Genomic DNA, 27,641 nt, shown 5'->3' on the forward strand with positions numbered 1-27,641 from the left:
CTCAGCTGGTAGAATAAATCACATCTCAACAACTGCATGTCTGTGGATCAACATGTTTCTCTGTTATTTTTTTTACATGGGTACATACATGTGTACATAATGTCTCCGAGTGGAACATTGTGAAAGTAATACTTTCTGTGGTGCAGTCACTCCCTCAGTCTGTCATTGTTTCCTCTCTGTGTGAACAGTCCAGCACTTGGACCAGAGAAGCTTTGATCAGGCTTTGACACTCTGTCTCATCGAATAATCTGTACTATTTGTCTGCATGTTGATGGCTGCACCTGTGCAGCACACGCCGTAGAGTTGCAGGGCACAAAGAGTGGATGCATGGCGAGGACGTCGAGTCCGCAAAAACTTTCAAATCCCATAATTTCTTTTAAAAGATCCGTATTTCAGTGCAGCTGCTTTGAATGAATTGAATTGAATGCAACATGAATTTGAATTTTCTGGTTTAAATGATAGAGATGTAGTAAAATTTATCACTATGCGATGACAGTTGTGGGTTTGTTTGCTGTTGTTGCCAAACCCTAGTCACAATCTGATCTAACCACATGCATACAGTGGCATAGATGCAGATTAGTTGCGCTTTACCTCAAGAGAACGTTTGTTGTTGTTGAGAGGCGGGACACTGAGGTTTTTAAATACTTTGAAAAAATATAAACTATAGAGTATCGATAGTCTCTTGTCTATCTTGTTTATCCTCATATAGTTATTGAACCTTGATGCATAACAAAGACACTTTTGCTCTTTAATTCTGAAGGACTGGGACCAGAGCTCGACATTTACCAGTGCCTCAGATGATTCCATTTTCAGTTACATTGTGTCTTTACAGGAAGTGGCACATTGTGACATCATGAGCGAGCAAATATTAAAAAAAGAGAGAGAGAGAGAGTGAAAATACCCCCAAAACTGCATCAGCAATTGCTTTAATTGTGCATTTTCACCTTTGCGTGCTGCTAACCTTCAAAATGGAGTGGAGTTTAATGCTGTTTCAGCTTTTCCTTTGTTGCCAAGGACAAAACTGCGGGGAGATTTGCCATTAAAAGGACTATCATTGAAAAAATATTGGCAGCATCAGTCCAGAATTTTTAATATCGACTATGTCCTTCACACAGGCTCCATGGTAGTTACTAATTGCCAACTTGTCTGTTTGCTTTGTTTGGCAGGGTCATCACAGGTAGAGCACTCACTAACTCTGCAGGACAGACTTAGCAGGTCTCCTTTGGAAAACTAACACACATGCTGGCTCCCTGTGGTCAACCCCTATAAACACATGAGAGGGAAGGAACACAGACAAACCATGAAAAAGATATACATTGGCAAAACCGCCTTAAAAGTCCCCCGAAATGGCGGTAAACATCCAAAAAAGAGGTAAGAGTGAATCTCTCAGGCGCCATCTTTCCATCCGTCCTAGATTATATCTGTTTGTCCATTCGTCTGCCCACGAGGTGTCTCCTCTTGCCGTCCAGTGGTGCCAAATCAGCCTCATCCCACCTCTCTCTGAACCCAGAAGTCATGCTGCCTCGTCATCTCATCTCACTGGAATGAAAGCACTCATTATGTCTGACTCAGCTCTGGCACACAGAGGAGGTCACTAATGGGGGATTTTTTTCATCCCTGGAGCTACTTCACGTAAACTCACCTTCTATCAAACAACAAACACCTGAATTCCCCTGCTAATGCCTGCCAATCAAAAAGAAGCAAGGGGTGAGGAGGTGGGGGGCTTCTGGGTAATGCAACACTAAAATGCCATCCAGTAAGTTGAGGCGCTCATTGAATCACTCTGTAGGCAGGTACAGAGTTACTCACTGACTTGCTCACAGATGCTGCAGTTTTCTCTGTAAATGATGGTAAACAACAGTCCAGGGATGGTGTGAAATTCAAATTTCTGGTTTCATTTGTACCAGGGAAAGCACCTTTTCCACAAATATGACAATTCCTGAATTCTGGAAAACAGCCTCTTGGTGCCACACAAATGTTGACTGTATTTCCTCACTAACACAGGTAGACAACCCTTCGGTAGCAAATCTCCAAAATAACCACATTGAAAAACCGTTGTCACACATTATGAAGAGCACACGCACACATCTGTTTTATTTAAGTGACTCAGTAAATCGGCAGCAGGATGGCAATGAAACGGCACGCACAAGATTAGGCCCCTCTAACTGAAACAACTAAATTGAATCCAGCCATCGTTCATGTTATCACTTATACGTGTGCTTTTCCTACTGAGGCATATCAGAATATTTCATGTGAGAAAGTCTCATCAGTATAAACTATTGACGTGACCTTTAATCAAAGAGCTATTTTTTGGCTCTTTGGTTAAGGTTTATTAAACGCTACAAAAACAATCTTTATGCAATAATTGTCACAGATGGGTGGCTGCTGAGCTCATACCATATTAACAGTCATCCAATATACCTGATTTAATGCTGAACTTTAACCAAAGTTGTTCCATTTATTTTCATTAATGAACTGAAAATAGTCTGAATCAGTGCCAACATCACATATTCATGTACCTAATAAAGTGTATTTAAAAAGTGATGCAGGCGCTCTGTGTAAAACAGCAAAGTGATTCTTAATTTCCATTAGTAGTTGTCATTTTACCACAAAACATTTTCGCGGGTGAGGGCCATACCTACGAAGACTTTAAAACCAAAATACTGGCATTAATCTCTAACCAAAAATCTACTTAATTTTCTTGAGAAATCACAAATGCCATCCTTAACAACAAGGTAAAATAAGTTTTCTGACCCAAATCACACTATGTTTTAAAGACCTTTTCAAAAACCAAACAACCTTAATTCTCGACCTGTTGCTAAAGCTGGTGTTTCGGACTTATTTGACCCATTGAAATTTGAAATAACTACTAATTTTGTTCCTCTGGAGCAGCTCATCTTTGTTTCTGCAGCACTTATTTGCTGCTCTCTACAACATGAATCAATAAATATCAGTATTTTCCGTTCATAGTGCTCCTGAAAGTGTTATCTGACATTGCTTACACTAACTACGGGGCTGAAGCAAGCCCAGACATTGCACTGTGTCTCTATATGTCAAGCCCTAACCCCGTACTGTTGGCTATTTTGTGTACTTTATTATTATTTACTAAAGATAAAAAGATAAAGGCCCCACCCTCTGCATCTATAATCATGTTAAAAGATAGAAAAAGAGGGAGTGAAAAGACCAACGTGACCAAATCTCCATCTACTCCCTGTTATCTGTTATCCGGCTGCAGATAAAGTCATTACCCTACTTCCGCCATTTGTCCATCAATATAGGTCCATTAGGCTCAGCTGCGCACACTCAGATCCATCAAGGCAACAGACATTTCCTCTTTTCCTACTCACACTTGCGCTTTTATTAGATTGAAGCCCAGGTAACACACGCACTCTAAAAATAGTCATCATTGTGCTGTCTCACTGAATTGCATGTGGTGGGTATTGCCTTTGAGTAAATCCAGGCCTTCACAGTCTATTTATATGATGTATTGGAGTTCATTGGCTCATATTTCATCACAGATCACACCATCCATTTTTTCTGTTGGTCCCATCTCACTGATGATTGGGTTTCTGTGATATGCTGCAGAGCGTTTATACTGGAGGAAAAAAATAAGAGATCTGATGCTCAAAGATGACTCCAAGAGCTCTGTGTACTTGGCTCGATTATTAGAGATCTGTGTTTTGGTCTCATGTTTTCTACACACAAAGCAATTTTGCACACAATTTGATCACCCTCTCGTGACGTTCTCATCAGTGCAGCATGGCCATTTGGGGATGCATTAAAAAGATATGTAGACTCTGATAAGACCATTTAGAAAAGGATATGCCCAAGTTACGAGGTTGTTTCTCTTTTCATATGCCCTTAACGCAATCATCTCCTCTGTGTGTTCATTGGTGTGTGTTTGTGTGCGCAGCTCATTGCTGGAACAGAAGGAGGACTTAAGAAAGAGACTTTCCTACACGACTCACAAGCTGGAGCTACTGCAGAGCGAGTTCGACTCCACGCGGCAGTACCTGGAGACAGAGCTGCGCCGAGCACAGGAGGAGCTGGACAAGTTTACTGATAAACTGCGCAGGTTGGCCCACATGCAGTGCATCACTGAGCAATGGTGTCAATCCAGGCAATCTACAGAAGATTGATCCCTGTGACTCACATCACATAGTAACAGAGTTATTAGATTCTTATGTTAATGGCTCAGCACTAGGTCTACCTACTTTACATACTGAACCTTCACTCAGTTCAGCTGTGTCCAAAGTGGGAGTCACAAGTTAGGAGGAGTCATGGGAAAATGAATGGGGTATAAACTAAAGAAGTTTATGCTACACACGTGGTAAGAAACTGGATTGTTTCATTTTTAACACTACTTTGTATTTGATAAATATATTATCTGCTTTTATGTAAACTCTGAATTTGAAATCTAAGTACTAACTCTTACTGTCAAATAAATGTAGTGGAGGTAGATCAAAAATTTAAATATTTCCACCACCACTCAGGTTTTAAGCAGTGGGAGTATTTTAATATTTTTGTTTACAGTTCATTATGCTTAATTTAATAAACCATTGAGGTCGACATGTGAACTTACAAATATCAAAAACAAATCATAGGCCTATATTGGTTAAAATGAACATGGATGTTTGTTTTCACTCTTTATATGTGGTACAAAGTGTTGCAATGGACTTTCCAGTTTCACTTGTAAACCATGAGTATACAGAGTCGGACAGTTTGAGGTCTGGTGGACAGATTAAATATATGGTGGAAGTTTATGGAGGAGACAGTGTGTAATTCAATTGCTTTTGCTAATGAGGACCAGCTGACTTTTTCTTTTTTTCTTTTTCTACGTGGTATGAAATGTATTAACTCTAATGAAGTGTGTGCATAGTGATAAACATAAAGTTGTCATGAAGTGATTTGAGTAATGGGCCAGACCGGTGCCACTGTAAGAGAATCAGGATGTACAAACACTCTAAGAGACACATTGTTCTACGATCTGACCTTTTAATGAATACGTAATTAGGAATTTCTATCCATTAAACGTCCTTGTAAATTCTAAGAAAATAAGAGCCCAAACATTACATTTTTATGTTATCTTAATTATTTGATAGGAACTGTAGAGATAAAGGAAATGGGCTGGATAGAAGGAGAATGACGTGCAGAAAAGAGTCCAGCCTGTTAAGCAGTGATATTCAAATGGTATACACCCCAACCACTTTTTCACCCCAAGTTTAGCACTGATGCAAGTGTATGAATAGCAAGACTGTGAATTATTGTGCATTAAAGACACTTTGTCCTGCCATGATTCAGAGATTCTGACATGTTCTGAGTAATACAAAAGCCAAATTTATATATTAACAAAATTTGCAAACATTTTCGAAATAATCATCAATAAGAGTGAGCTGTGAAAAACAACTCTCACAAGTGATATAAAGTGTGTAATGTCTTCAAACCATTTATTTTCATTTTTCATTTTTGTTTGCTACAGTGTATCAATGTATGTATGTGGAGAAACTGTTAACAAAAACAGTGTGTTGTGTTGTTTAGAATTCAAAGCAGCTACTCAGCACTGCAGAGGATCAACCAAGACCTGGAGGAGAAGATCCATCGAAATGTAAGTGTTTAAACCTGTGATATTGTGCGTGTGTGTGTGTGTGTATGTGTTCACACCCATTCATATGAATTCCCATGATTGTGGTTAAGTACCTGAAGACACAGAAGAAAGAGAAGCATGTAAGCAAGTCATGACGTTTACAGATGGTCCTGAACACTTGAAAAGCCAATTTGAATATGAATGCCCTGCTGTTGGTACCGCTGACGTTAATTATGGCTTATTACAATTGGCTGTCCTCCTTCCAGTGGCAGAGTGATAGGAAACCCATTGTTCGTCAGTGCACCGCAGCTCACTTCATTTGTCAGACTCTACTTTCGCTAGTGGAAAGATACAATTAACAAGCTTGTCTGAGAACACTGTATGACTATCAGGTGTCTTTGCTGTTGAATACACAGCTGAAAAAATGCTGAAGGAGAGGGTTCGTTACAGTGCAAGATAATAATCAGGATTATCGTCATGATTACAATGTGAGAGATGCCAGGTATGGATAATGAGGACGTGAAGATCACTTGGCTTTTTGCAAAAATTTAAAATGGCCATATATATATAAAAAAGGCCGAACTTTTTATTTCTTTATTTATTTTTCGGGTGAAGCATCCTCGTCAGCTGTTGTTGATTCACCTCACGTAGTATTCCCCCCTCAAGGGTGAGAAAGGTGCTGAGTAAGTCTCTCTGTAATTGTAAAGCCTGTTTACTCCAGAGGTGCCACAAACCCATCTGACCCCTCGGCCTTGCGCGACTATAGAGAATGCAATTACAAAAGAGATAAACACAGTGATATACTTTGAGTGCTTTTACTCACACAGTGGCTGTTTTCTAAGAAACGAAAGCAGAAAAGGAAAAGGCAAAACTTCTGCAAAACTAAACCACAAGAAAAACTGTCAGCTACTATATCCATTTCAGATTTAAGTTGTTTCAGCACATTGAAAGGGAGACTGTCCAAATACAGTCTGGACTGTTCCTGTTAATTGAAGCATCATGCAGAATGTAACAATAGCAAACAAGTGCTCAGTGAATAGAAACCTGTCATTTCAGACTTAATCAGACAAAAAACAAGGACATCATTATGCTTTCTTGGTTACCCATGGTAACCTGAAAATTCAGCTGTAGCCTCTCTTTCTGCCACTGTAACATGAACGGTGTAACAGGTTGCTTTGTGTGTCTTTAGTGTATCTATCCTGTGTTTATATTTAGAACCAGGATCTGATGTTTTTTTTTCTCATATGTCAAATCCATGAGTTTTGGAAATGGGAAAACCTTTATTTTGCATAGTTAAATTTAGTTTTAATTGGTTGTAATATGATTGATTCACAGATTCTCATCCTCCGTATGAAGAGAGATCTGCTGAAATTTGGCACAAGACTGATCTATGAACAGAAAGCAGTAGGACACAGTGTTGAGTCATATGTGAGGCTGAATCTAAAGGTTTTGTTTTTGTTCCATAGCATGAAAAGTTACCAGTCCCACCTAGAATATCAGCCATTGTTGTGTTTCAAAGACAAGATTTTGTAATCAAACCTTCAGGCCAGTGAGGATGTCTCAGTAGTCAGTATCAGAAAGGGAAGAGATAGTCCAGGGATAGCCAGTTAGCATACTAACTTCAGTAATTAGATTAATGGCCAGCTGTTCCTGCTATTGCTGGATTCGTAGCAACAGCAAAACTTAGTAATAGCTTCAATCTCTGCTCACTGTTCAGATTTATTTTGTGATGAGCAGAGGAAACAGGCAGTGTTAATGGCCCCAGCGGAGAGACAAAAGACTTTGGCCATCTGCAACTGACTTGAGAATTACGATAAAGTCTATTTCAGGACAGTGGCTTTTAAGAAAATGCCCAACAATTGTGATTACCTCTTGTGGATGATTTTGTCAATTAGTAAGGATCTTAGTTTAGGTGGAACGTTCCTATGAACGCTCCATTGCAGCTGTCACTGTAAAGGAAAAACTGGGTATTTTATTAAATGTTTTAAAAACGGTACTTCGTTCTGGTTAATCTTGTTTAAATTGAAAGCTTAGTAAATATTATCTTTCCCATGCTTTTTATAATCTAAAACTCCACTCTTGCCCAATCGGTTGAGGCAGATGGCCGCCCCCCCGAGCCTGGTTCTGCCCGAGGTGTCTGCCTCTTAAAGGAAGTTTTTCCTTGCCACTATCGCCAAGTGCTTGCTCATCGGGGATCTTTTGGGTCTCTTTAAATAATTTTATAAAGAGTTTGGTCTAGACCTGCTCTGTATGTAAAGTTCCTTGATGTAACCTTGTTATAATTTGGCGCTATACAAATAAATCTGATTTGATTTGATTTGTGGTCATCTTCAGTCCCAGCACCATGATGATGAGAAGCGAGCTTTGAGCAGAGAGATCATCGTTCTAAACAACCACCTGATGGAGGCCAAACTCACCATTGAGAAGCTGCGAGAGGACAATGTAAGTAAGAGCCCATTAAAAATCACATGGCTCAAAATATCACTTAGAAAACCAAATAATACCTGTGAACTCTGTCTTGCATGCTGTTCTCTGGAAGTGGATTACTCTGTGACAAATGTTATCAATTGAATTCTCTTCAGAAAAAGATATTTAGATGTGAAGATACTTTCTTCTGTTTTAACAAAATTGAGCAGATTTATTTTTCTTGAGCTGGCATCAATATGATGGTTTCCCTTTTTGTTCTAACACTAGACAGTAAAGATGTGTATCGATTTCTGTGGCCACAGTTTCTCTTTGAATGGTCAAAGGATATCATTCACTCAGTGTAACTTCAGTTTTGAATTCATTGCTGTTCTTTAACTGTCAAACAAAAAACTGCCCCAGCATCTCAAAGCAGGTAAAAACGGAAGGGAGGGACTGAAATTATAATAAATCGGTAGCTAAAATGTTGTATAGTATAAATTCCAAAAAAAATTATTTTTCTTTGAAATACATTTATCACAGCAATAATACAACAGTATATTCAGCATACCTAATAGGCATCATGTTGCAACACCTTATAACTATGAATGGAGTCAATTGCCATTTTATCAGTAGGGTTCGGTACGCAGTCCAAAAACTCCAGCAAAAGTGCAATGATCCAAAAAACGGGGTGGTTACACATATAAACAGGTTGGAACACTTAAAGGCAGTCCAACAGGGCAAAGGCACAAGAACAGATAGCAAAGGCAGAGAGAGCTGGGCAAAACAGTTAAAACAGTTAAGCACACATGACGTGTGATAAAATCAATTAGAGCATCTAAAAAAACTCCAAGTATTCAAGTACAGTACTGATAGATACAGAGAGAAAGCTAGAAATGATCCTCATGGCTTAGGATTTGTTGCCATGATCAAACACCATCAGACCACTTTTTTAAGTTTATCGCTCTTTGAAATGCCACATAAAAGCACCAAAAATCAAACTCAAGGAAAGCTAGGAATGGCTACCTGACAGTGTCTAACAGCCTGTCATTTCACAATTCTGAAGAATAAAGGCGACTTAGAGACAGATGTTTTTGCCGTTTATCCTTGTTATCGCTTCTAACTGTGGTCATCCTGTGCCTTCATAGGATCTGTACAGAAAGGACTGTAACCTGGCTGCTCAGCTCCTCCAGTGTAACAAGTCTCTCTACAGAGCCCAGCTCTCTGAGGTGAGCCTCAAACTGACTGTTACATGTCATCTAGTCTCATGTAGAACTCCAGTCTTTTACTGAAATCTACAAAATCCCAGTTGTTTCCTTAAAAAATTGTTTCAATCTATTCCATAGCAGCTTAAGAGGAATACATTTAAACTCTTTCCTAACAAAGCTTCAAGGCTGCAATCCATAAATAAGAGCTTTGCATCTGATATTAATTTTGAAAATTACATACAAGGGAAATTTTTCAATACACAAAAAGCCAGACAAAAGGAAAGTATTTCATGAAACAGTAGCCACTTTTGGGTGTGTGAGGGGGGGGGGTTCTTGAGCAGCATTAGGCTTTCAGCTCAGGACATGAAATGGGCAAAACAAACAAACGAACAATGCTATCTCAACTATAACTGAAGGTCATCTTGGCCTCTGTGAAGCAGGATAGATAAGAGACAAGACTTGGTAGTGCAATGAAGACTATAGGTCACGGCAGGAAGAGCAGAATTAAAGCAGCTCAATAACCCCTCACCTGACCGGAGAAAAAGGGGCAAAGTGTCAAAAAATGTAACTAAGTCTAGAAAAACATCAGCTATATTATAAATAGACTAATGGACTAATGTTTTGAGGAGCAAAAAAAATGAGGAAATGAAACACATATCCATGTCTGTTCATTGAAAATAAAAAAAGAAATTGTTTGTGGCAGTTGACATTTACTCATACTACTAAGATGATTACTACCATGAACTTATAGTTTTTCATTGAAAATAGACACATTCAAGACTGACTAAGGCTACAAAGAATTACATTGTTCTGTCTGATGCCTTGTGCTTATGTCATTGACTTGATGACAACAGCACAGCTCACGTTTTTGAAAACAATTAAACGTGAAACTGTCAACAGTGAGAGGTGGGAAACTGTTCAAGAGGCTAAATCTACAGTATGAGACAAACTGTAAAGAGTGCACCGCTGCGTCATAAGACTAGAAATCACGTGAGTATTGATAAGTATTTTACCACCAGGCCAGCTATTTCCACTGCATCAGCCCCAGGAGCTTATGCCTCACCCATGTGACACAAGTAGATTTCAAAGCTGGCGAGTGTCCACTAAAGAATGCCTCCCCACATTTTACTCCTATAGCTGAATGGAAATGTCAATGCAAACTGCATTTGGTTATGTAAGCCCCACCCTCCCCCGTTAGGAGTTTAAAAACTGTTCTACAGGCTCACGGCCAAACATCATGGGGGTCAGAGGCTATACATGCGCTCACTCTATGTCTGCTGGTCCTGTGGGTGGAAGCTAATCGAAAGCACATTGATGAATGGTGCTGCAGCATTTTGAGAGGTGCAGTGGCTCTTCAGCGCCCACTGAAATGTTTTAGTCTTTTTTTTGCCTCAAAAACAAACACGGAGAGTGAATAAAATGATTGGGCTCAGATTTCAGAATGCAACATAAAAGCTAATTGTGATCTTGTTCAAAACAAGCCCAAATGAAAAATGTGTGGACGGTAATTAAGTGGCATTTAGTTTGGTCCAAATTGTAATAAAACTGTTGAAATGTATTCTCATGTTTTTTGTCTTTCTCTCGATCTACAAAGTTATAATTAGCTTGCTTCTCATTGCCAATTAGAAACAACTGACTAAATTCCTGTTGATGATGTGCTGCAGTTGGCTTGTTGCTATGGAGAGTCATAGATAGTAGTTATAGCTTTTTATTGAGAAATGCTCAGAGGAACAATTATTTTCTTTTCCAAGGAACAATACTGACTTCTATTGAGTTTCACTTTCATTTCTCTCTGTGGTTGATCTTCCCTTTCACTGTTAAATACCAATAAGGTGTATGTTGTGGGCGACATACTTGGAAATCACCCACTGTACCTTGTGACATCCTGACAAACACTGCAGGGCACAGGACATACATTAACAATTTAAAATAAGAAGTGCAATTTTGACTTATACGTTTCTGTAAATGTGCATCTACTTTACAAGTTAAACTCCATTTAGACTGTGTGATTTCAGGCTGCCTCATATAAACAGATCTCTCATAACAACACATTAATGATATGAGACAGAAAACATTGACCAGTGTACCATTTGTTCATACTGACTATTCCCACTTTTTAATAGTTTTTATTTTAATCCTTCCTGCCGTTCTCTTTTCTCTGATGCCTCTAGCTGCCTGCTGATTTTCAGGAGCGACTAACGATGCACATGGAGGAGTCTCCTCTCTGTCACACCTACCCCGACTCTGTCCCGGCCTCTCTCATTGCCAAAGTGCTCGAGAAGCCAGATGAGGCCTGCAGCAGCAGCCAGGCTTCCCGCTCCCCGAGCCCCCAAACACAGGACCATGGTTTTATTTTGGAGAGCTTGGGCCCGGGAGAGCGCCTGGGGCTCCGTACAGCCTACAAATCTGACCTGTACAGCAGTGACACGGCCCTGTACTGCCCCGACGATCGGCACCGTGAGCGGAGACCCAGCATGGACCTCCACGGTGAGAGGAAACTGCTGTATGGGCCCCAAAACTCCACTGACAGTAATCCAGAAGAGGGGTCAGTCGGGCTGAGGGCCAGCTTCTCCCAGGAGCACTTTGCTAAGTTCCAAGCCACTCTGGGTGCTGGCTCCAGCTCCTACTCAAGCTTCAGTGGCGGGGGATCGGAGGACAAAGGCAACGGCCCACCCAGCAGTGTAGCTTCCTCCCCCCGCCATCATTCCCTCTACATGGACTGGAGAGATGCAGGTGACTATGAGAGAAAGAGTGACTCGTCTTGGGAGAGGGACAGTCCAAGAGGTTTTGCCAACGCTCATCCCTTTCAGCAGACGGAGCTAAGCCACCACCAGAATGGCAGCTCTCCTGTCTACAGCCGTACCATGTCCTCCTGTTTCAGTGAGCCCTATGAGCCACTCCCTCCCTCTTCATCGCCAAGTGTTGCCTATGGAGACAGTCGCCGAGGTAGCACCTTGGCCCCAGAGGAGGAGGAGCTGATTGGTCGATGGAGACAACTTAGTGTTGAGGACTTAAGTGCCCACACCTACCGCAGCCCGGGTCGGGCTTCACCGTACAGCTTCTCAGAGCAGCATTTCTCTGTGCGGCCTGCTAAAATTCGACTGGGCCCACTCTACAGTAGCTTCCAGGAGGGGGCTGACTATTATCACCACGGAGTGGGTGTCATGGACCCAGTGTGGGTGGCTACCAGCCCCAGCCCCGAATGCAGCCCAGGGCTGCGGCAGGCACACAGCCAAGCCCATATCTACCGAGCTGAGGACAGTCAGGGGTCGGAGCACAGCCTCTACCACTCAGGGAGCTCCAAAGACAGGGAGGGCAACGTGGCAGCTGGTGGCCAGAGCACAGATTATGTAGACCCCAGCCCGAACAGCTCCACTGAGTCCCTCAATCAGAGGTCTTTGGAGATGGCCGCAGACCTGCAGCACTATCAGGTGGAGATGCACAGTTTGCCTGCACAGGTGAGTCAGTCGCCACCACCGGCCCCACCCCCTCCTCTTCAATACAACCAAAAATATGGCTCCCTGGGGCTTTCCAGGAAGGACAGTCTGACCAAGGCCCAGCTTTATGGAACACTTCTGAACTGAGGGGCTTTCCAATCAGGTTTATTCTATGATTCGATTTTAGGCACAAAGTCCCGACTTGTCCAGCAGTACCATCTGATAGCAAGACCACTTTAATAGAAAATGGTTTCAATAGAAACCAGGAGGGAAAGTGATTCAGTACTGTGAACATGTAACTATTGCAGACTATCTTAAAGCTTCGATTGTATGTCAGTGGAAGGCAACGGTTTATACTCAGTCATGTTGAGTTTGATGTGGGGCAAGTGGAGCCGAGATGATCCTTAAATTTGTAAGAATGTGTATGTATTTAAATTTCAAATGTATAAATATATACTTGTAACTACAAATTGAGTGATATATTTTGTATGTGGCTGTTAGCAAGAAAAACTATACATTGAAAACAATCACACATAATGCAAATCTTCTTGATAAACCTGGAACTTGTACATAAATTAAAAACTGCCAATCCTCTATTTGCGAATTCAGGAAGCTATATTCACAGACAAAATAGGACATATAGATTAGTTTCAGCCGTTATTTTTAATCACATGAAACAGTTTGAGAATCTAAATGTGAATGATAAATATAAGGGGACAACTAATCACTGAAATGAACAATGGGAAACATACATTTCCTTTTTCTTCTGTTGGTTGACTTTGACAGTATTGATGGGTGTGTTATATTGTTATTGATAGAGCTATTTGAGATCTGTCTTAGCAGTCAGTAATACTTTGTTTTAGGTCTTCTATATCCCACTGAGAGGTTTTCCTGCACCCTTTCTACCTCAGATTTGGATGCCCACACCCCATGAAGCCACTGTAACTTTGTTTCTTTGACTACGATGCATGTTTATATATTTTAGTTGTTATGTTTGCCTAATAAAGCACAAATTACACACGACCTTCTACCCTTCCCTTTACCTTCATGTGCACATGAACTAGATGTAACATCTTAATATCACTTGACATCAAATTCACATATGATCAGTTGTTGGTTTGATGATGATTGCCTGTCCACAGTGCTGTGTGATCGGACGCTGCATGGTTCAAACGCACGTCGCTGCAGCCATGTGGTGCTGATTCACTGCGAAGCGCTACTTTATCACTGTTGTGGATTTAAAAATAGGTTAGTAGAGAGGGAGTTTTGCCAAGATCAGTTAAATGCAAAACTGAAAAGAAGTTCATTTGTGTTTTCACAGTCATCACCAAGAAAATACTACAGAATGAGGAAATTAATCCTCTATTGTGACTGTTATACCTGACACCCTAAATACTATCTTGTATTCAGCTCATATTTGTCTTTCATATGCTTTAAGTGTAATGCTGCTACTTAATATACAGTTGCTGGACAAAACAACAAATCCTTACAATATATAGTATTAAAAAAATATCCCTCTTATAAGTATTAGGTCTGCTAATTCACCTCTTTGGGCCAAAGAATGTAAAGAAATGTAAACCGTTTTCTGTGTTCCTTGTATATTGTTGCCTCTGAAAATGATCTATCAATTAATCTCCATAACTTTAATATGCAACAAATTTTCAGGCAGCAATGCAAAATTTGTCAATTTCCTATTATTTATTGCAAAATTATCATTTTTTTTATCTTACATATATCTTCTCTAACAGTAAACAGTATGTGTGGATTATTTAGGGTTCAATAGTGCAAGACAAGATGAGGACTAGAATTTTTGTTAGTTGTTTTGCTAAAATTAAAGAGAGAGAGAGAGAGTAAAAGGGTATTATGTTTGTCCAGTACTTACAAACAAAATACATGAAACGCGTCCCTTCATTGAAGTTAATAACTCAAAATAGTTTGATCATTTTTCTGTGAATCAATTTATTCATTAATCGAACAATCACTGCAGCTCTGAGCAAAACATCTGAAGATTCCTCTCTAGACTTTAAGAGAATTGGATTGGATGTCCCCTTTCAGGCATTTTCTACCTGCTGAGGTAAGGGGACATTACTTGTGAGACTTAATTCGTCCACAGGAGGGAGCAACAGTGCAGCAGCTGCTCTGATGCTCTTTGTCGACCTTATTTTTGTTCCAGCTACTCCAGACACAGCAGAGAGCATTTACACTTCAAACAAACCAGGAGTGGGAAATTAGATTAACAGCCGCACACCCCCGCCTCTCTTTTAAACAAAAATACATGCTAAAGTATGGACAGATTTAGCATTCAAACACCATGACTCAACCAGGAATGGGTTTACTCTTCACTCAGCTCTGAAGATTTGCACAGCACAAGGAATAATGTGACAGTTCAGCTTGGCTTTGATGAAATGCTATGAGAGGAGTTCAGTCCCTTTGATCATGATATCTGTGGGTGAATCTTGGACAGTAGCTTTGGAGCAAGCTGCTGTCTAGGTTTTGTTAGTTGTTACTAGCAATTATTATAGCGTCTTGGCACTGAAACACTTTATGTATTACTACTATATTACCAATATTTATTATTTTTTAATATCCAGTTTTTGTATTTGAAATGTGCAATTGAAGAGGTCCTCTGCCATTATTTTGTCCCACGATAGGCAAAGTTCCTTAAAACACATTCCACAAACTCTGCTTAGTCATTAAGCCCAACCATCTTACTGCTTATGTCCCACAGTTTCTTAGCTGCCTCCTCACATGTGGCTTTGTCCATCAGCTCTTCCTCCTTGCAGTTTGCGAAACACTTCCCAGACACTCCCTCCACCTCAGGGGAGCAGGCCAGATAAAGAGGAGTCTGGGCCCCCTCAAGTGGACTCTTGAAAAAGATCAGTGAGGCGAGGTAGAACAGTGGCTTTGCCAGAAAAGGGATTTGAACATGCCGGCCTAGTCTGGTCCTCACAATGCCTGGAGTGAGAGCGTTGACTGTGACCCCTGTGCCTTCCAGCTGATGAGCCAGTTCAAGTGTAAAGAGAAGGTTGGCCAACTTGCTCTGACTGTAGCAAAAAGCCTTGCTGTAGTTGTTTTCACTGTTCAGGTCATCAAAGTTTATGTGGCCGTACTTGTAAAGCTTAGAGGACAGCACAACGATGCGGCTGGGAGCAGAAGTCTTCAAGAGGTCCAGGAGGAGGTTAGTGAGGAAAAAGTGGCCCAGGTGGTTCACACCGAGCTGCATCTCGAAACTGTCCTCGGTTTTCGTGTAGGGACACTGGTAAACGCCAGCGTTGTTGACGAGCACGTCAATCTTGGACTCCTCCTAAAGGGTCATAGATATTTAAACCATTTTTAGACTTTTCAAGCTCAAAAAGGATGAATTATGTCAGAAACAACCTACATCTTGATCTGTCCGATTAAACAAAACTGCTTACAACTGATCCTCGCACTGAGTTTTTAAACATGCACAGCCTTGACTGGCATTGTGACATTGTGACATTGTACCCGTCTTTATTAAAGAACTAATTAAATAACGTAGGACCTTGTGGCCTCCATGAAATGCATCTTTTAGGGGTTAGGCGTGACACCTATTGGTTATGGTAAGTAAATGCGGACATGGAAAAATGACGTCACTATGAGGAACACGACATTCAGCAGAAATAATTGAAATCTGTTGAAGCTTTTGTTCTTATTGTCTTCCGGAGGTATGTTAAAACAGCATTCATCAATTGTAAGGCAAATGTAAACATCCGATGAAATGAACAGCAGGACAGATGTTTCATGGTTCCTGGTGATCAGATATATAAATGTGCTGCTTTATCAATAATAAAGCTTTTGTTTTTCCTTTGGTGAAAAAAAGACCACGGACCTTTGTCCTGGAAAACAACAAAAGCTACAGTCGAGCAGACTGAACATCTCTTTAGTGAATAAAATGGACTCTCTATCACAGCTTACCTGTTTGATTTCCTCACAAAATCTCCTCACGGATCCCAGAGAGGCGAGGTCCAGGTGCTTGATGACCAGCTCCCCCTGCTCCGGTCCGGCTCTCCTCCGGAGGTCCTCGGCCGCCTCCTCGGCGCTCCGCCGGTCCCGACAGGCCATGATGACCCGGGCTCTCAGCTTCAGGAGCTCCCCGGCGAGGGCCTTGCCTATCCCGCAGTTTGCCCCGGTCACGATGACCGTCTTTCCCTGCATAGTGTTAGCGGGATACCGGAGCAGCTTCCCGGCTTTCTGAGTGGGGAACAAACGGCGCATAAGGAAGAGGACCCCTCCGCCGACGACAGCAGCCACTAGCACGGCAGCGGACATGAGGACGGAGCCGGTGGACAGGTCAGGACCGGACGCTGCCTCACGGTCTTATGAGTCCGAGTTACAAAACCCACCCGGAAATAATTGTGACACACATTGTCTACTCTAACAGCCCGGAGTCAAACTAAATCTTATTATTATGTAGTTATTATATCGTTTTCAACATTTTCATGACAGTCGCACAACCTTAACAAGCCGACTGAAGCACTAACGGCTCAGCGGTGGCTAAGCTAACAGAGCTACCTAAGCTAGCTGCTAGCGAAGTTAACGGCTTGTCCAGTTACTTCCGGTGTGTGTTTCTCAACAAAACCTCATTACAAAACACAAATTAGAGCAACACGTCTGTTTTGCTGCAAGTGTACAATAAAGTTACTGCAAACAGACAGCACCCTAACTGCTTTTATTTATATAGGTCTCTCTGAATTATGAAAATAATAAAAACAATAATAATATAATATAATAATCAACAAAATAAATTATTGATTTGACTCTTTTTTAAGTAACCGCTAAGAGGCGCTATATGAACACAAAGCAATCAAACTAATTGGTTTTTTACTTATACTTACTTATTATTAATCCTCTGTAGAAGACTGAAATGTTCATATTATTACTATTATTATTATTATTATTTATATTTGAAGCATGTACCATTAAAGTGGCCACTTTTAATTTTCACTATTTAATTTATGAAGTTGGGATTTATGATTCACAAATAATTTTTTATTATTATTTATAGTCATTATTAATTTTAATCAGCACTGGATGGCCATCTTTGGTCTGAGAGCAAACAAAAACAGTTAGTCGAAGTGTCAGAAACAGTTTCTTCACTTCCCCACAGCTCTCTCTGTGAGTGAAGTTGGGAAACACCTCCCTTTTATTTCAGTGGTTTCTTCATTTCCCGTTACTTGGTAAAGATCCTGAGCTGAGTGGGGAAATGCGCTGCTTCAGTCAGGCACTCAGTCTGTCATCACAGGAGCATGACGACCATTTTAATCTCTGGAAATCTGACGTCGCTAAAAGTCTCTTTTAAAGGTTATTACTTATGAGGATTAAAGAAAATGTTTCTATCTGTATTCACACTTCTTCTGGGTGTGACCTTTTCCATTTGTGAAGGTAAGAAATATTATTATTTGCTGGGTTTTCTTGCAGTGCGTAGACTAAGGTGTTAAAGTGCAGAGGAGTCAGGGCAGACTTCTGGGAAGTACTTCTTTTGTTTTGGTTTCATTGCAGAGATTTCACTGTGGTTAATAGGATAATGCACAGGGACCAGTGTTTAAAATGCCTAAAAAGCTCTGCTGCTGTACTTCAACATAGTAATGAGTTATTATCGTCTCTTAGTTTTGGAAGTATAACAGTATTTAAAATATTTTTGCATTTCTTGTTCTCATGCAAATATAGGTCTGGCTCTATCAGGTACTGTGCATTATTTTAAGTGTCTATTAAATATTATTGAATATGAACATAGCTTGCACACAAAATAATACGGCATTTGTGACACAGACTTGGCACAGTTACCAAAACAAACATGAGAGCAAGACTACTCACGTCCTCAGTGAAAAGGATTGTAATGATTCTATGACATGTGAGACAGCAACTTTTGCCACTCTTATTCCTAGAAAATCCCCACAAATCCATTACAGCTATACCACATGAAAATCAGTTTAACACCATAACAAAGCATCTGCTCTGCCGTGTGACTTATCCACCCCAGCCAGTAAATTAAAGTTAAAAGGAAACTGCTAGACTGCCATTTTAATGAGATGGTAGTAGTTTCAAATCAACTTGGTTCAGATAAAAGTTTTATTCCTGTAAACAAATTGAAAAATAAATCACTGTGGTAAAAGCTGGGAGAAGGCTCTGGTAACATTTGGATTAAATTTGGTTGTTTATTATTAATGAATGATTTCATCTGTTTTTGTTACAACCCTGCAAGGATGAAACAAAAACATGGGGCTCCAAGAGTGGAATGCAGACAGCAGAAGCAGTTAATCGATGTTACTAAACTAAAGCTCTATGAAAATAATAAAAAAAAGCAAGGGTCAGAAGCAGAGAAGCTATTCTGACCACATCCAGTGATGCTCCAGCTAGAATCAGAAGAAATATTTCCCAACCAGGCACTGAAGCAGTCAACAATAAACATTTGAGGCATGGGAATATAATGTAATAATGTTCTGGCAGAAAAATACAAAGTAACACAATGCACATATGAGGTGAGTGGAAAAGTTCCAAATAAACAGAAAATAGGAAAATAAGGCCAACAAGGAAGATGGGATCTCTCTGGAGGCAGTGCAGGAGGGTGATAGTGAAGTGGTTTCCATCTGGAGGGAGTTCATGTAGTGACGTCCAAGTGCAGATGCCCAGAAAAAGGTGGCTCCTGGACTCTCAGGATAAGAGAAACTCTGACTGAGAAATAATAAAAGCTGGCAACTGGAGCATTAGGCAGATCTGACTAGCAGACATCGGCTCAGATTACATCATTTGGAGCAGAGTCAACGGAAACAACAGGATGTTCATGGCTCAAAGCATCGAGCCAAAACAACAAAGCTCTTGAAATCAAAAGTGTAAAAGCAGTTTAACAAAGAGCCTTTTTCAGAATTTATGCTAAAGTCCACTCTGCTAGTTCTAGCTGCACCTAAGTATTGGAGAATAGGTAAGAGAGTGAAAAAGCATATTTCCGGAAATATAAAGTTAGAACTTTTATGAAATGTTTGTTATTTGCTCATTTACAGTTTGAAATGTTAACTTATGTTCTCATTTTCAGCAGGCCAGCGTGCAAATACCTGCAGTGTTTCCCCTAAAGATAAGTATGTTGAAGTGGGATCTGATATTAAGGTCATGTGCCAGACTTCATGTATCCATGGCCAGATCTTCTGGACACTAAATAATAAGCGCATCAACGCAAACCTGTCCAAGACTATCAACTCCTCCCACACAGTACTGTTACTGAGGCATTTCACTCACACCACTGCTACATTGCAGTGCCACAGTTTAAATAGCAATCAAGTCCTTGGAGGCACCATCATCAGAACCTACAGTAAGAAATATTTAAGTTACTTATATTTTAACATTCTGACTGTTGACTCCTGCAGTAAGATGAAACAGGTCATCCCAGTTATTTGGTTTGTTCCTACAGCAAAACCCCGCAATATATCATGCATGTTGCATTATGAAAATGCAATGGAAGGGGTACCACAACTGTTCACATGCAAGTGGAAGCAACAGATGAATTCTTCACTGAAAATAAGCTACGCTGTACTGTGAGTGCTTTCATATTTTCTTTCAAGTGTGTGAGAATTGTGAGGAGAAATATGTATTTAACACAAAATATGTGTTTCTTTCAGTGTTTCCCAGAGTGAAATCTGCAAATCAAATGTAACAACATGTACATCCAGAGATGTACATTTACAGAATAAAATAAATCTCTTCAGTAATATCAATGTTACTGTGAGAGCTAGAACTCGTGCTTGGGAAGCTTACTCCGACTGCTATGAATTTAGCCCTCTTAACATATGTAAGCATACAAATTTCTTCATTATCTCTTTTTCATGTTTCTGAATTTTAATGCCAACTTGATTATATTTCTCCAGTGAAAATTATCCCTCCAAAGCTTCGTGTAACTTCTTGCAACGTCTTGTCTGATCATATACACGTTGAGTGGAAGCGTTCATTTGCCAAGAGAATATCTCACTGTCAAGTCAAATTCCTCAAGGTACGTTCTTCTTTTCACCGTAAGGCAAAAGGTGGGGTGAGATCTATTTGCTAGAAGCAATTAAAGTACATTTCAATGACAGCAATCACGAGTCAGAAAAAGAAGAAAGAAAAAAGAAAGTGCAAAAAGCTAAAATAAGTAAACTAGCAGATAGCAACATTGGCCAAAACGAAATGAACCACCGTTATTAAACAAACAAACAAATGAAAAAAACAAGTGGTTCTGGACACCAAAAAAATCCAGTTTGTGTTCTCATAAATCAGCTGGATGGATTCCATTCATGTTTATATTGGGTTTATTATTCGAACGTGTTTCCAGTATTTGGGGTTATGGGGTCATGTTGACACTTGTGCTGTGGGATGTACTCTAACTGTCAGACATCTCTGACTATTAATTACAAGAGCATGCCAATAAATTGCTCATTGTAATAAGTTCTCATAGACACTGCAAAGTAAAAACGTGTTGTAACATTAAACTGTCATCATACAGCCACAAGAAACGAAGTTTCTATTGATGTCCAACAATAGGTTAAAGACGACCGTCAATATCTGCTTGGTCAGATATTTAACAATATGCCGACATTACATGTTGATCTTATTCTTTTTGTTCCACAGTGAAGAAATTTCACAGTTTTTAATTCTGACAATTTCAAATACATGATAACTAAAGCTATTTTTGTTTTGCTCCAGGTTGCTAATGACGGGACTTTAGAGGTAAGAGTTGCCATGAATCGTGAAGTGAACTGTCTCCTTCAGCGTGTTATCCAGTGATGTTGACTTATTTAGAAGTTCAAAGCTGACAGTAACAGCAACATGGACAGGTTATCAAGTCATTAGCTTGAAATAATGGCCAAACGGTTCTGCCCTTAATTCTGACCGTGGAAATATGGTAGTTTTTTGACAATAACCATAACGTTTTCCATGATGAACACCACATTTTTTAATCCTGTACCAATCTATGAAATTCTTTTTAATTGCCATTAATTTTGCAAATAACACTCTGGGCTCTCATGTTGTCTCTGAGAGTGAGATAAATTCAGCAAAAACCAAATGTTTGCTTCAAATCTGCCTCAGAAAATCAGTATGAGATAATTTCTTGAAATCTGGACCTTCTAAATGTTTAGGCATAGTTCTTTTTCTTGTTTTTCCAGAAGGTGGTCAATAAGACACTGAGGCTCAACGAGAATGGGAATATCACTGAACAACTTGAATCCTGCACTTACTACAAAGTTTCAGCACGCTGTGCTTTAGACAAGGCACCTTGGAGCGACTGGAGCCAGGAGAAGATAGTTCTGACTAAATTAAATGGTATGACTAATAATCTGAAATATGGTCCTGGTCCTCGCAAAGATAAGTGGTTATACAATCTGTGTAACTTGATAATATTCATATGGCATTGCCAGTTCAGCTATAGGCATTAAGGCTATGATATCACCGCAGTGGCAAGTCCAAGGAAGTCAATCAGAAATTTCCAGTAAGGTCTCTTTGGGGAGATAATTACATTTTTCCTGTATTAGCACTTTGTGCTGCTCACGACAGTCTTCGTCATGCTCATCAGAACTGTCAGCTCTATCTGTTTCCCGAAGGCAACATAAGCAGTAACTTCAAAAACCAAGGCAGTTTTCTGAAGAAACCTTGCTTAACTTAAAACACTAGCTAATTGGGATCCTAACAAAAAAAGTGTTTGTTGTGGTCAGATGCCTCAAAAAACAAGAAGAGTTAAAATGCTTACTTGATTATTGTAATTGAAGCACCACAACAAATCTCTTGGCTCTTTTTTTTTTTTTTTTTTTTTTTAAGTTTCCATGTTTGTTATGAGTAAGATATTGTTTTAGTTTTTTTATTTTATTGAGATTATTACATCATAATTTCTTTTACTGACTGAATTAAAATACAATAATAATTTCATGATGTGAACACAGCAGCTGTCTCATCAGATCAGAGCATTTACTGTACTTCCCTGAATTGGTAGGATGACAGAAAACCAAAAACAACTGTAGTCATCCTATAACTGGTTAATAATTCAAAGCTGCTTTGCTTCTCCAGTGATGGAACAATGGTCATTGATTGTTGTTTTTGGCTTTAATTGACATGACAGCTGTTAATGGTTGTGACTGATTTGAACAAATTTTTATAGAGCACGATGTCAAACTGAACCTGTGGAGAAAAGTAACAGAACCACGGGAAAATGGAGTCAGAAAGGTTCATGTCATGTGGACGGTAAGGAAAGCTCTCCGTGCTGCTTATTTTTCATTTTCATCTTCACCAGCATTTCCCAACAGACAAGGTTCCACATTACATGTTGATCTTAAGTGCTTCAAACTATCCACACAGGAGATTCCTCCAATGTGCCAAGACACATTCACATACACTATTAAACGGACTGGAGTCGGTTATATGGACACATTGTGCAACACTTCAACTTGCAGTGTTGATGTGAATCAAGATGCGCACAGGATCAATCTCACAGTCTTTCGCAATGAAACCGTGCTTGGAGAGGACTCCATTTATGTTCCAGCTATTGGAGAGAGTGAGTTTTAATGCTATTGATTTTTTCCTTTTTAATGAGTAACAACTTATGGATCATTCTGTTTCATTTTAATGGCACCATACTTAACCTTAATGCACGTCAGTGGGCTGGTTTCAGTCAGTGAGCTTATTTTCAATTGATATCACTCAGCAGATCTACCTCAAGCTACTGAAATCCAGACTTCAACCCTCAATGGTGAAATTCTGATCAGCTGGAAGCCTCCTGATGTGCCTGTCAGAGGCTACATGATCGACTGGACCCATAATGGAAACCAGTATTATTGGAAGGAGAGCAAATACACTCACACCACACTAACTGGTAAGTTTGACAACAGGTAGCTCGTGGAAGGAGAGTTGTCATCGTCAATTAGCACCGCACCAGTATGGTTTTTATGGTTCAGGCCAAGATTAAATTAATAAAGTGGTACACGACCATTAGGCCTCTGAAGTGCTATCACATTACAATCCTTTGTCCATTTTCCTGCCTGTCTATAGTCAGGCAAAGAAATAATGGTAGAAATGAGCAACGTAGATTTAATTCAGTTAACTACATTTAACTTGTTTGGGTATTTCCACTTTTGTAATTCAGTACTTACATTTTATTTATTTTTTTATTTTTAACCTTTATTTGAATATTGAAGTAGACTCTTTAGCTGCCAGCAATGATTTTATAGGAGTTTTCTCCAAATATAACAGCATTGTTACGTCTGTACAGAATGTGTCCCATTGTTTGTGAAAAATATCAATCTGGACCACTGGTTGATATTAGACCATCAGACTGTCACTGCCATAAACAGAGGCAGCTCAACAGGGCCATCAGTAGGAGGGGGAATAGATGAATGGCTTTTATGTGCTTAAACAATCTCTTGCTTTGTTATTGTAATCGTCTTCCCTTCCCTTACAGACCTCCTTGATAGGAGGCAATACAATATCACAGTCACTCCACTCCTTGATGACAAGGCAGGCCTTGGCTCAGAGGCCCTTCAGGTCTGCTCTAGTGTAGGAGGTAGATCATTCCTCAGACTTTTTTTTTTAAATCATCCATAAATGAGTTTTTCCTTGTTTCATGAGTTGAACTCTACAAACATGATGTTTACAGATCCAGGAAATATCACACATGTCACTGTTGAAGCTAGTGACAAAAGTGCCTACGTAAGCTGGAAATTGAAGTCAGAAGAGAAATGCAGTGATACTGTTATCAACTACACCGTCATCTACAGTGCTCAGAAAGGGCCGACACTCAGTAAGTCCAACAGACTACTGTGACGTTTGTACAGGAGTTGGAGAGATTGATTTTTTACCAACAATGTATTTCTGATATTTCTGTGGTGGTTTTGTTCCAGCTGTTACTGTAGATAGCACAAAGCAGTCCATCCTTTTAAAAGATCTGAATCCAGACACCCAATACAGTGTGTATGTCAAGGCAGTCGCTCTAACTGCAACTAGCAAAAGCATTGAGAGGCTCTTTGAAACAAAAAGATTTGGTAAGTATCCTGTATTACCTATTCCTACATCTGTGAGTACAGCTGCAGCCTTGATACATTTGTATATTTCCTTAAGCGATGAACAGCAGCACTGGAAATATATATAAAAAAAAAAAACATTCATGAACATCTTGAACTGATAGCATAATTCTGTCAGATTTTTCTTACAACACCTCTTCAAAACAGTGACTTTGAAACTTGCACACATGGGTTTTGGCCTGTTTAACTAAAACACTATTTTACTTTATATGATGGGAGCAACTCCAGCTGAGTAATTTTTTTGTGTTAATTTGATTACTGGCCAACAAAATGTCTGAAGCTGAACTCAGGGGATTGTTGATGGACATTGATACTCTTGTTGCAGGCATGCTTTGGCATGTTGGGTGGAGAAGCTTAAAATTTTGGTTTCTTTGAAGTGAGACACATTTTGTAAATAAAAAAAAAAAAAAAAAACTCTTTCCCTCTTCTAAGCATAACTTTGAACTCCAGAGCAAGTACAATCTTCAGCATTACTTTCTCTAATAAAAATGGTCAAATTTGAATTATGCTAAGAGGCACCAAGCTACAGTCTGAGTTTTGGCTCTGTTAGATATGGAAGGAATAAGAGATAATGCTGAACAGGAAAAGGAGGAAAATGAAGCCTGAGTAAAAAAACTAAACTAAACTAAAGTTCTCTATCTAAATATCTGCTACAGATTACTGCAGATACGTTTGATTGAAATTTAAAGTACTAAGTGTCATTACTGTATGAACTCGATTTTGGAAAGGATTTCCCTGTCTTATTTTTATTGGCTCTGGTTCATCTGAATCACCAACCAAAATCTTTATTTACACTTTATTACTCATCCTAATTACTCAATATTTTGAATAACATCATAAAATGTGTGGTGGCCAAGAGTTGCTCAACTTATTGTGAATCAGTGAGTAAAGGTGTTAGATGCAGTAATGCCACGCAAGCAATTCTAATATTTTAGGGAAATAATTTATTTTACTCGAACCGCTGATGCAACATTATTTTTCTCTGACAGATCCGAGGCTCGTCCAAGCGCTCAGCTTCTCTGGAAGCATTGTTATAATTCTTGTGCTATCTCTTGGCTTATGCTGTGCTATTCAGTAAGTTACAACCTCTCACTCTCTGCCATCACTTAAAGTTTAATTTTTAATTAAAAGACTGAGCTGAAGCCACTAATTCTTCCCCAAATTACTACACAGAAATCTTAAATCGTTTCTCAATGACATTTCATATTTGCTTTGTAGGTGGAAGAACTTCAGGAACAAACAGGTGCCAGACCCAAGTCTGAGTTCTTTGGCATTGTGGCTGTCGACATATCATCAAAAGGTGAATGCTCTGATGGAGGAAATGGAGACAATGAATTGCATCCTTATTAAAATAGCTGACAGTTAAATTGTATGATGGTTTTTAAAACGGAGTTAAGCTCTGGACATATAGTTCTAGATTCATGACTCTGTGTTCTGGGTTCTATTTTGAGAAAAATAATGCATTGTCTTTTTGTGTGACTTTTTTCCACTGCCTACCTGCCCTTTCCAGTCATTCAGTACTCCTTCTGAAAGTGTCTGTGTCAGGGTTTACATGGAGGAATCTCAGAGAACATCCAACCTTCCACTTGCTACAGGCTATAATGGTAACCCAGCTATTGTCCAAACTGAAGAGGACACTGAACCAGCCATAGATTTGCCACCAGAGGCACAGGATGTGAAACTTGCTGAACTCACTGATTCAAAGCATCTGGAATCTTCTGGAGAAACTGCAGCATTGTTGTCTTCTGTAAACACTATAATCAGCCCATATCGCAGTCAGAGTTCTGTGGAAACTGTTGCTACCAGCAGAAATAAACAATCCAAGTGCGCCCAAGGAAAGCAACAAGAAAAGACAGCACCGATGACTATTTACGTCACTTTGAACATGTTTGAACAAAGTCAGGGTCGGTGAACCAATGAAAGGAGAACCAAGGTAACCAAAAAGTCTAGATACACAAGTATATTAGCTCTGAATTAAGCTCTCCATAGTCATTCTTTCTGAGGATTTTTATCATAGTTTCCATGTGGAATGAACGTAAAGAAGAATACTTATCTCATATCAAAGTTCATCATTCAGGCACTTTTTTGCCAAAGTCTATGCTTTATTGATAAGAAACAAACAAACCATGTATAGTAGCATCTTTGTTTCGTCAAGCTAATGCAGTGGTTCTCAAATGGGGGTACTTAAGATTTTTTTTTAAATGTATGTTAAAAATAGAAATCAATTTAATAGTCCTTAAAAATGTTTTAGGGTTTTTCAGCTGAGTTTTCAGCTGAACAATTTATTTACACGGGATTCATCACTGAAAAAAGGTTGAGAACCACTGAGCTAATGTACATGTGGAGTAAAACTTTCTGTTCAGCACTGAGAGCACTTACAGGGGTAATGTGGTGTAGCTAACATTTACAAAGTGAAGGAAAACATTTGTATTTCTTGTTGACGTGCTGTTTGCTGAATATTCACACACAAAGATAATTAAGCACACACTTGAATAGTGCATTATTTATGTGAATGTTTTGTGTGTAAAAATGTCGCTATGTCACTGATATTTAGTAGTAAGTATCATAATATGAGCACGATTGTCCATTATTATTGAATTCTCTGTTCTTCCTGTATCGTTGTCACTGATGCCTTCATAAGTTCGAAAAAAGTAATGAACTTGCTTGTGACTATAAATAATCTATATATATATAAAGCTGCAGTTTTCCATTTTTATTCAACTGCAAATATTTAATATTTTACAAATGTTTCTTCTTTAAGGCCAAACCTGAATGGATGGTCTCAGGGCCACAATGAACCAGCTGGGATCTCATGGTTAAAGGCCAAGGTTACCGTGACCTCACAATTTTGTTTTGACTACATAATTATATACACACACCAATCATTACACAGTTGTTCATCAGTGACATCATTGTTATTGAGAAACACCTCAGGCTGAGGAATGTACCATGACTTTCC

At 39.5% G+C, this 27,641-nt stretch overlaps 3 protein-coding genes across 5 annotated transcripts; 2 read left to right on the forward strand and 1 right to left on the reverse strand.

Moving 5' to 3' along the window:
- The first annotated feature begins 1,273 nt into the window (after positions 1–1,273).
- LOC115038110 (brain-enriched guanylate kinase-associated protein) lies at positions 1,274–12,779 on the forward strand. Its single transcript, XM_029496951.1, has 6 exons — positions 1,274–1,371; positions 3,914–4,075; positions 5,539–5,605; positions 7,919–8,026; positions 9,136–9,216; positions 11,367–12,779. Exons 1-6 carry the CDS (start codon positions 1,274–1,276, stop codon positions 12,777–12,779), a joined length of 1,929 nt encoding a protein of 642 aa, XP_029352811.1.
- Positions 12,780–14,571: 1,792 nt separating this feature from the next.
- On the reverse strand, positions 14,572–17,232 carry rdh14b (retinol dehydrogenase 14b). Its single transcript, XM_029496237.1, has 2 exons — positions 16,569–17,232; positions 14,572–15,936 (listed from the first exon to the last, which is right to left on the reverse strand). Exons 1-2 carry the CDS (start codon positions 16,920–16,922, stop codon positions 15,319–15,321), a joined length of 972 nt encoding a protein of 323 aa, XP_029352097.1. The 5' UTR covers positions 16,923–17,232; the 3' UTR covers positions 14,572–15,318.
- Positions 16,232–27,347, forward strand: LOC115037591 (interleukin-31 receptor subunit alpha-like). 3 transcript variants are annotated; one of them, XM_029496234.1, is made up of 17 exons: positions 16,232–16,318; positions 16,608–18,035; positions 19,684–19,956; positions 20,056–20,179; positions 20,264–20,433; positions 20,510–20,631; positions 21,321–21,344; positions 21,782–21,938; positions 22,768–22,850; positions 22,965–23,160; positions 23,311–23,478; positions 24,064–24,165; positions 24,259–24,402; positions 24,503–24,643; positions 25,672–25,756; positions 25,901–25,982; positions 26,193–27,347. In XM_029496234.1, the coding sequence occupies exons 2-17, from the start codon at positions 17,981–17,983 to the stop codon at positions 26,592–26,594; spliced, it is 2,328 nt and encodes a 775-aa protein (XP_029352094.1). In that variant the 5' UTR covers positions 16,232–16,318; positions 16,608–17,980; the 3' UTR covers positions 26,595–27,347. The 3 variants fall into 3 exon arrangements, with proteins under 3 accessions (XP_029352094.1, XP_029352095.1, XP_029352096.1); XM_029496235.1 differs by having other exon boundaries at positions 16,608–16,943; XM_029496236.1 differs by having other exon boundaries at positions 16,608–16,943; positions 19,687–19,956.
- The last annotated feature ends 294 nt before the right edge of the window (positions 27,348–27,641 follow it).

The sequence above is a fragment of the Echeneis naucrates genome, chromosome 24, assembly GCF_900963305.1.
Source record: "Echeneis naucrates chromosome 24, fEcheNa1.1, whole genome shotgun sequence".
Taxonomy (NCBI): Eukaryota; Metazoa; Chordata; class Actinopteri; order Carangiformes; family Echeneidae; genus Echeneis; species Echeneis naucrates.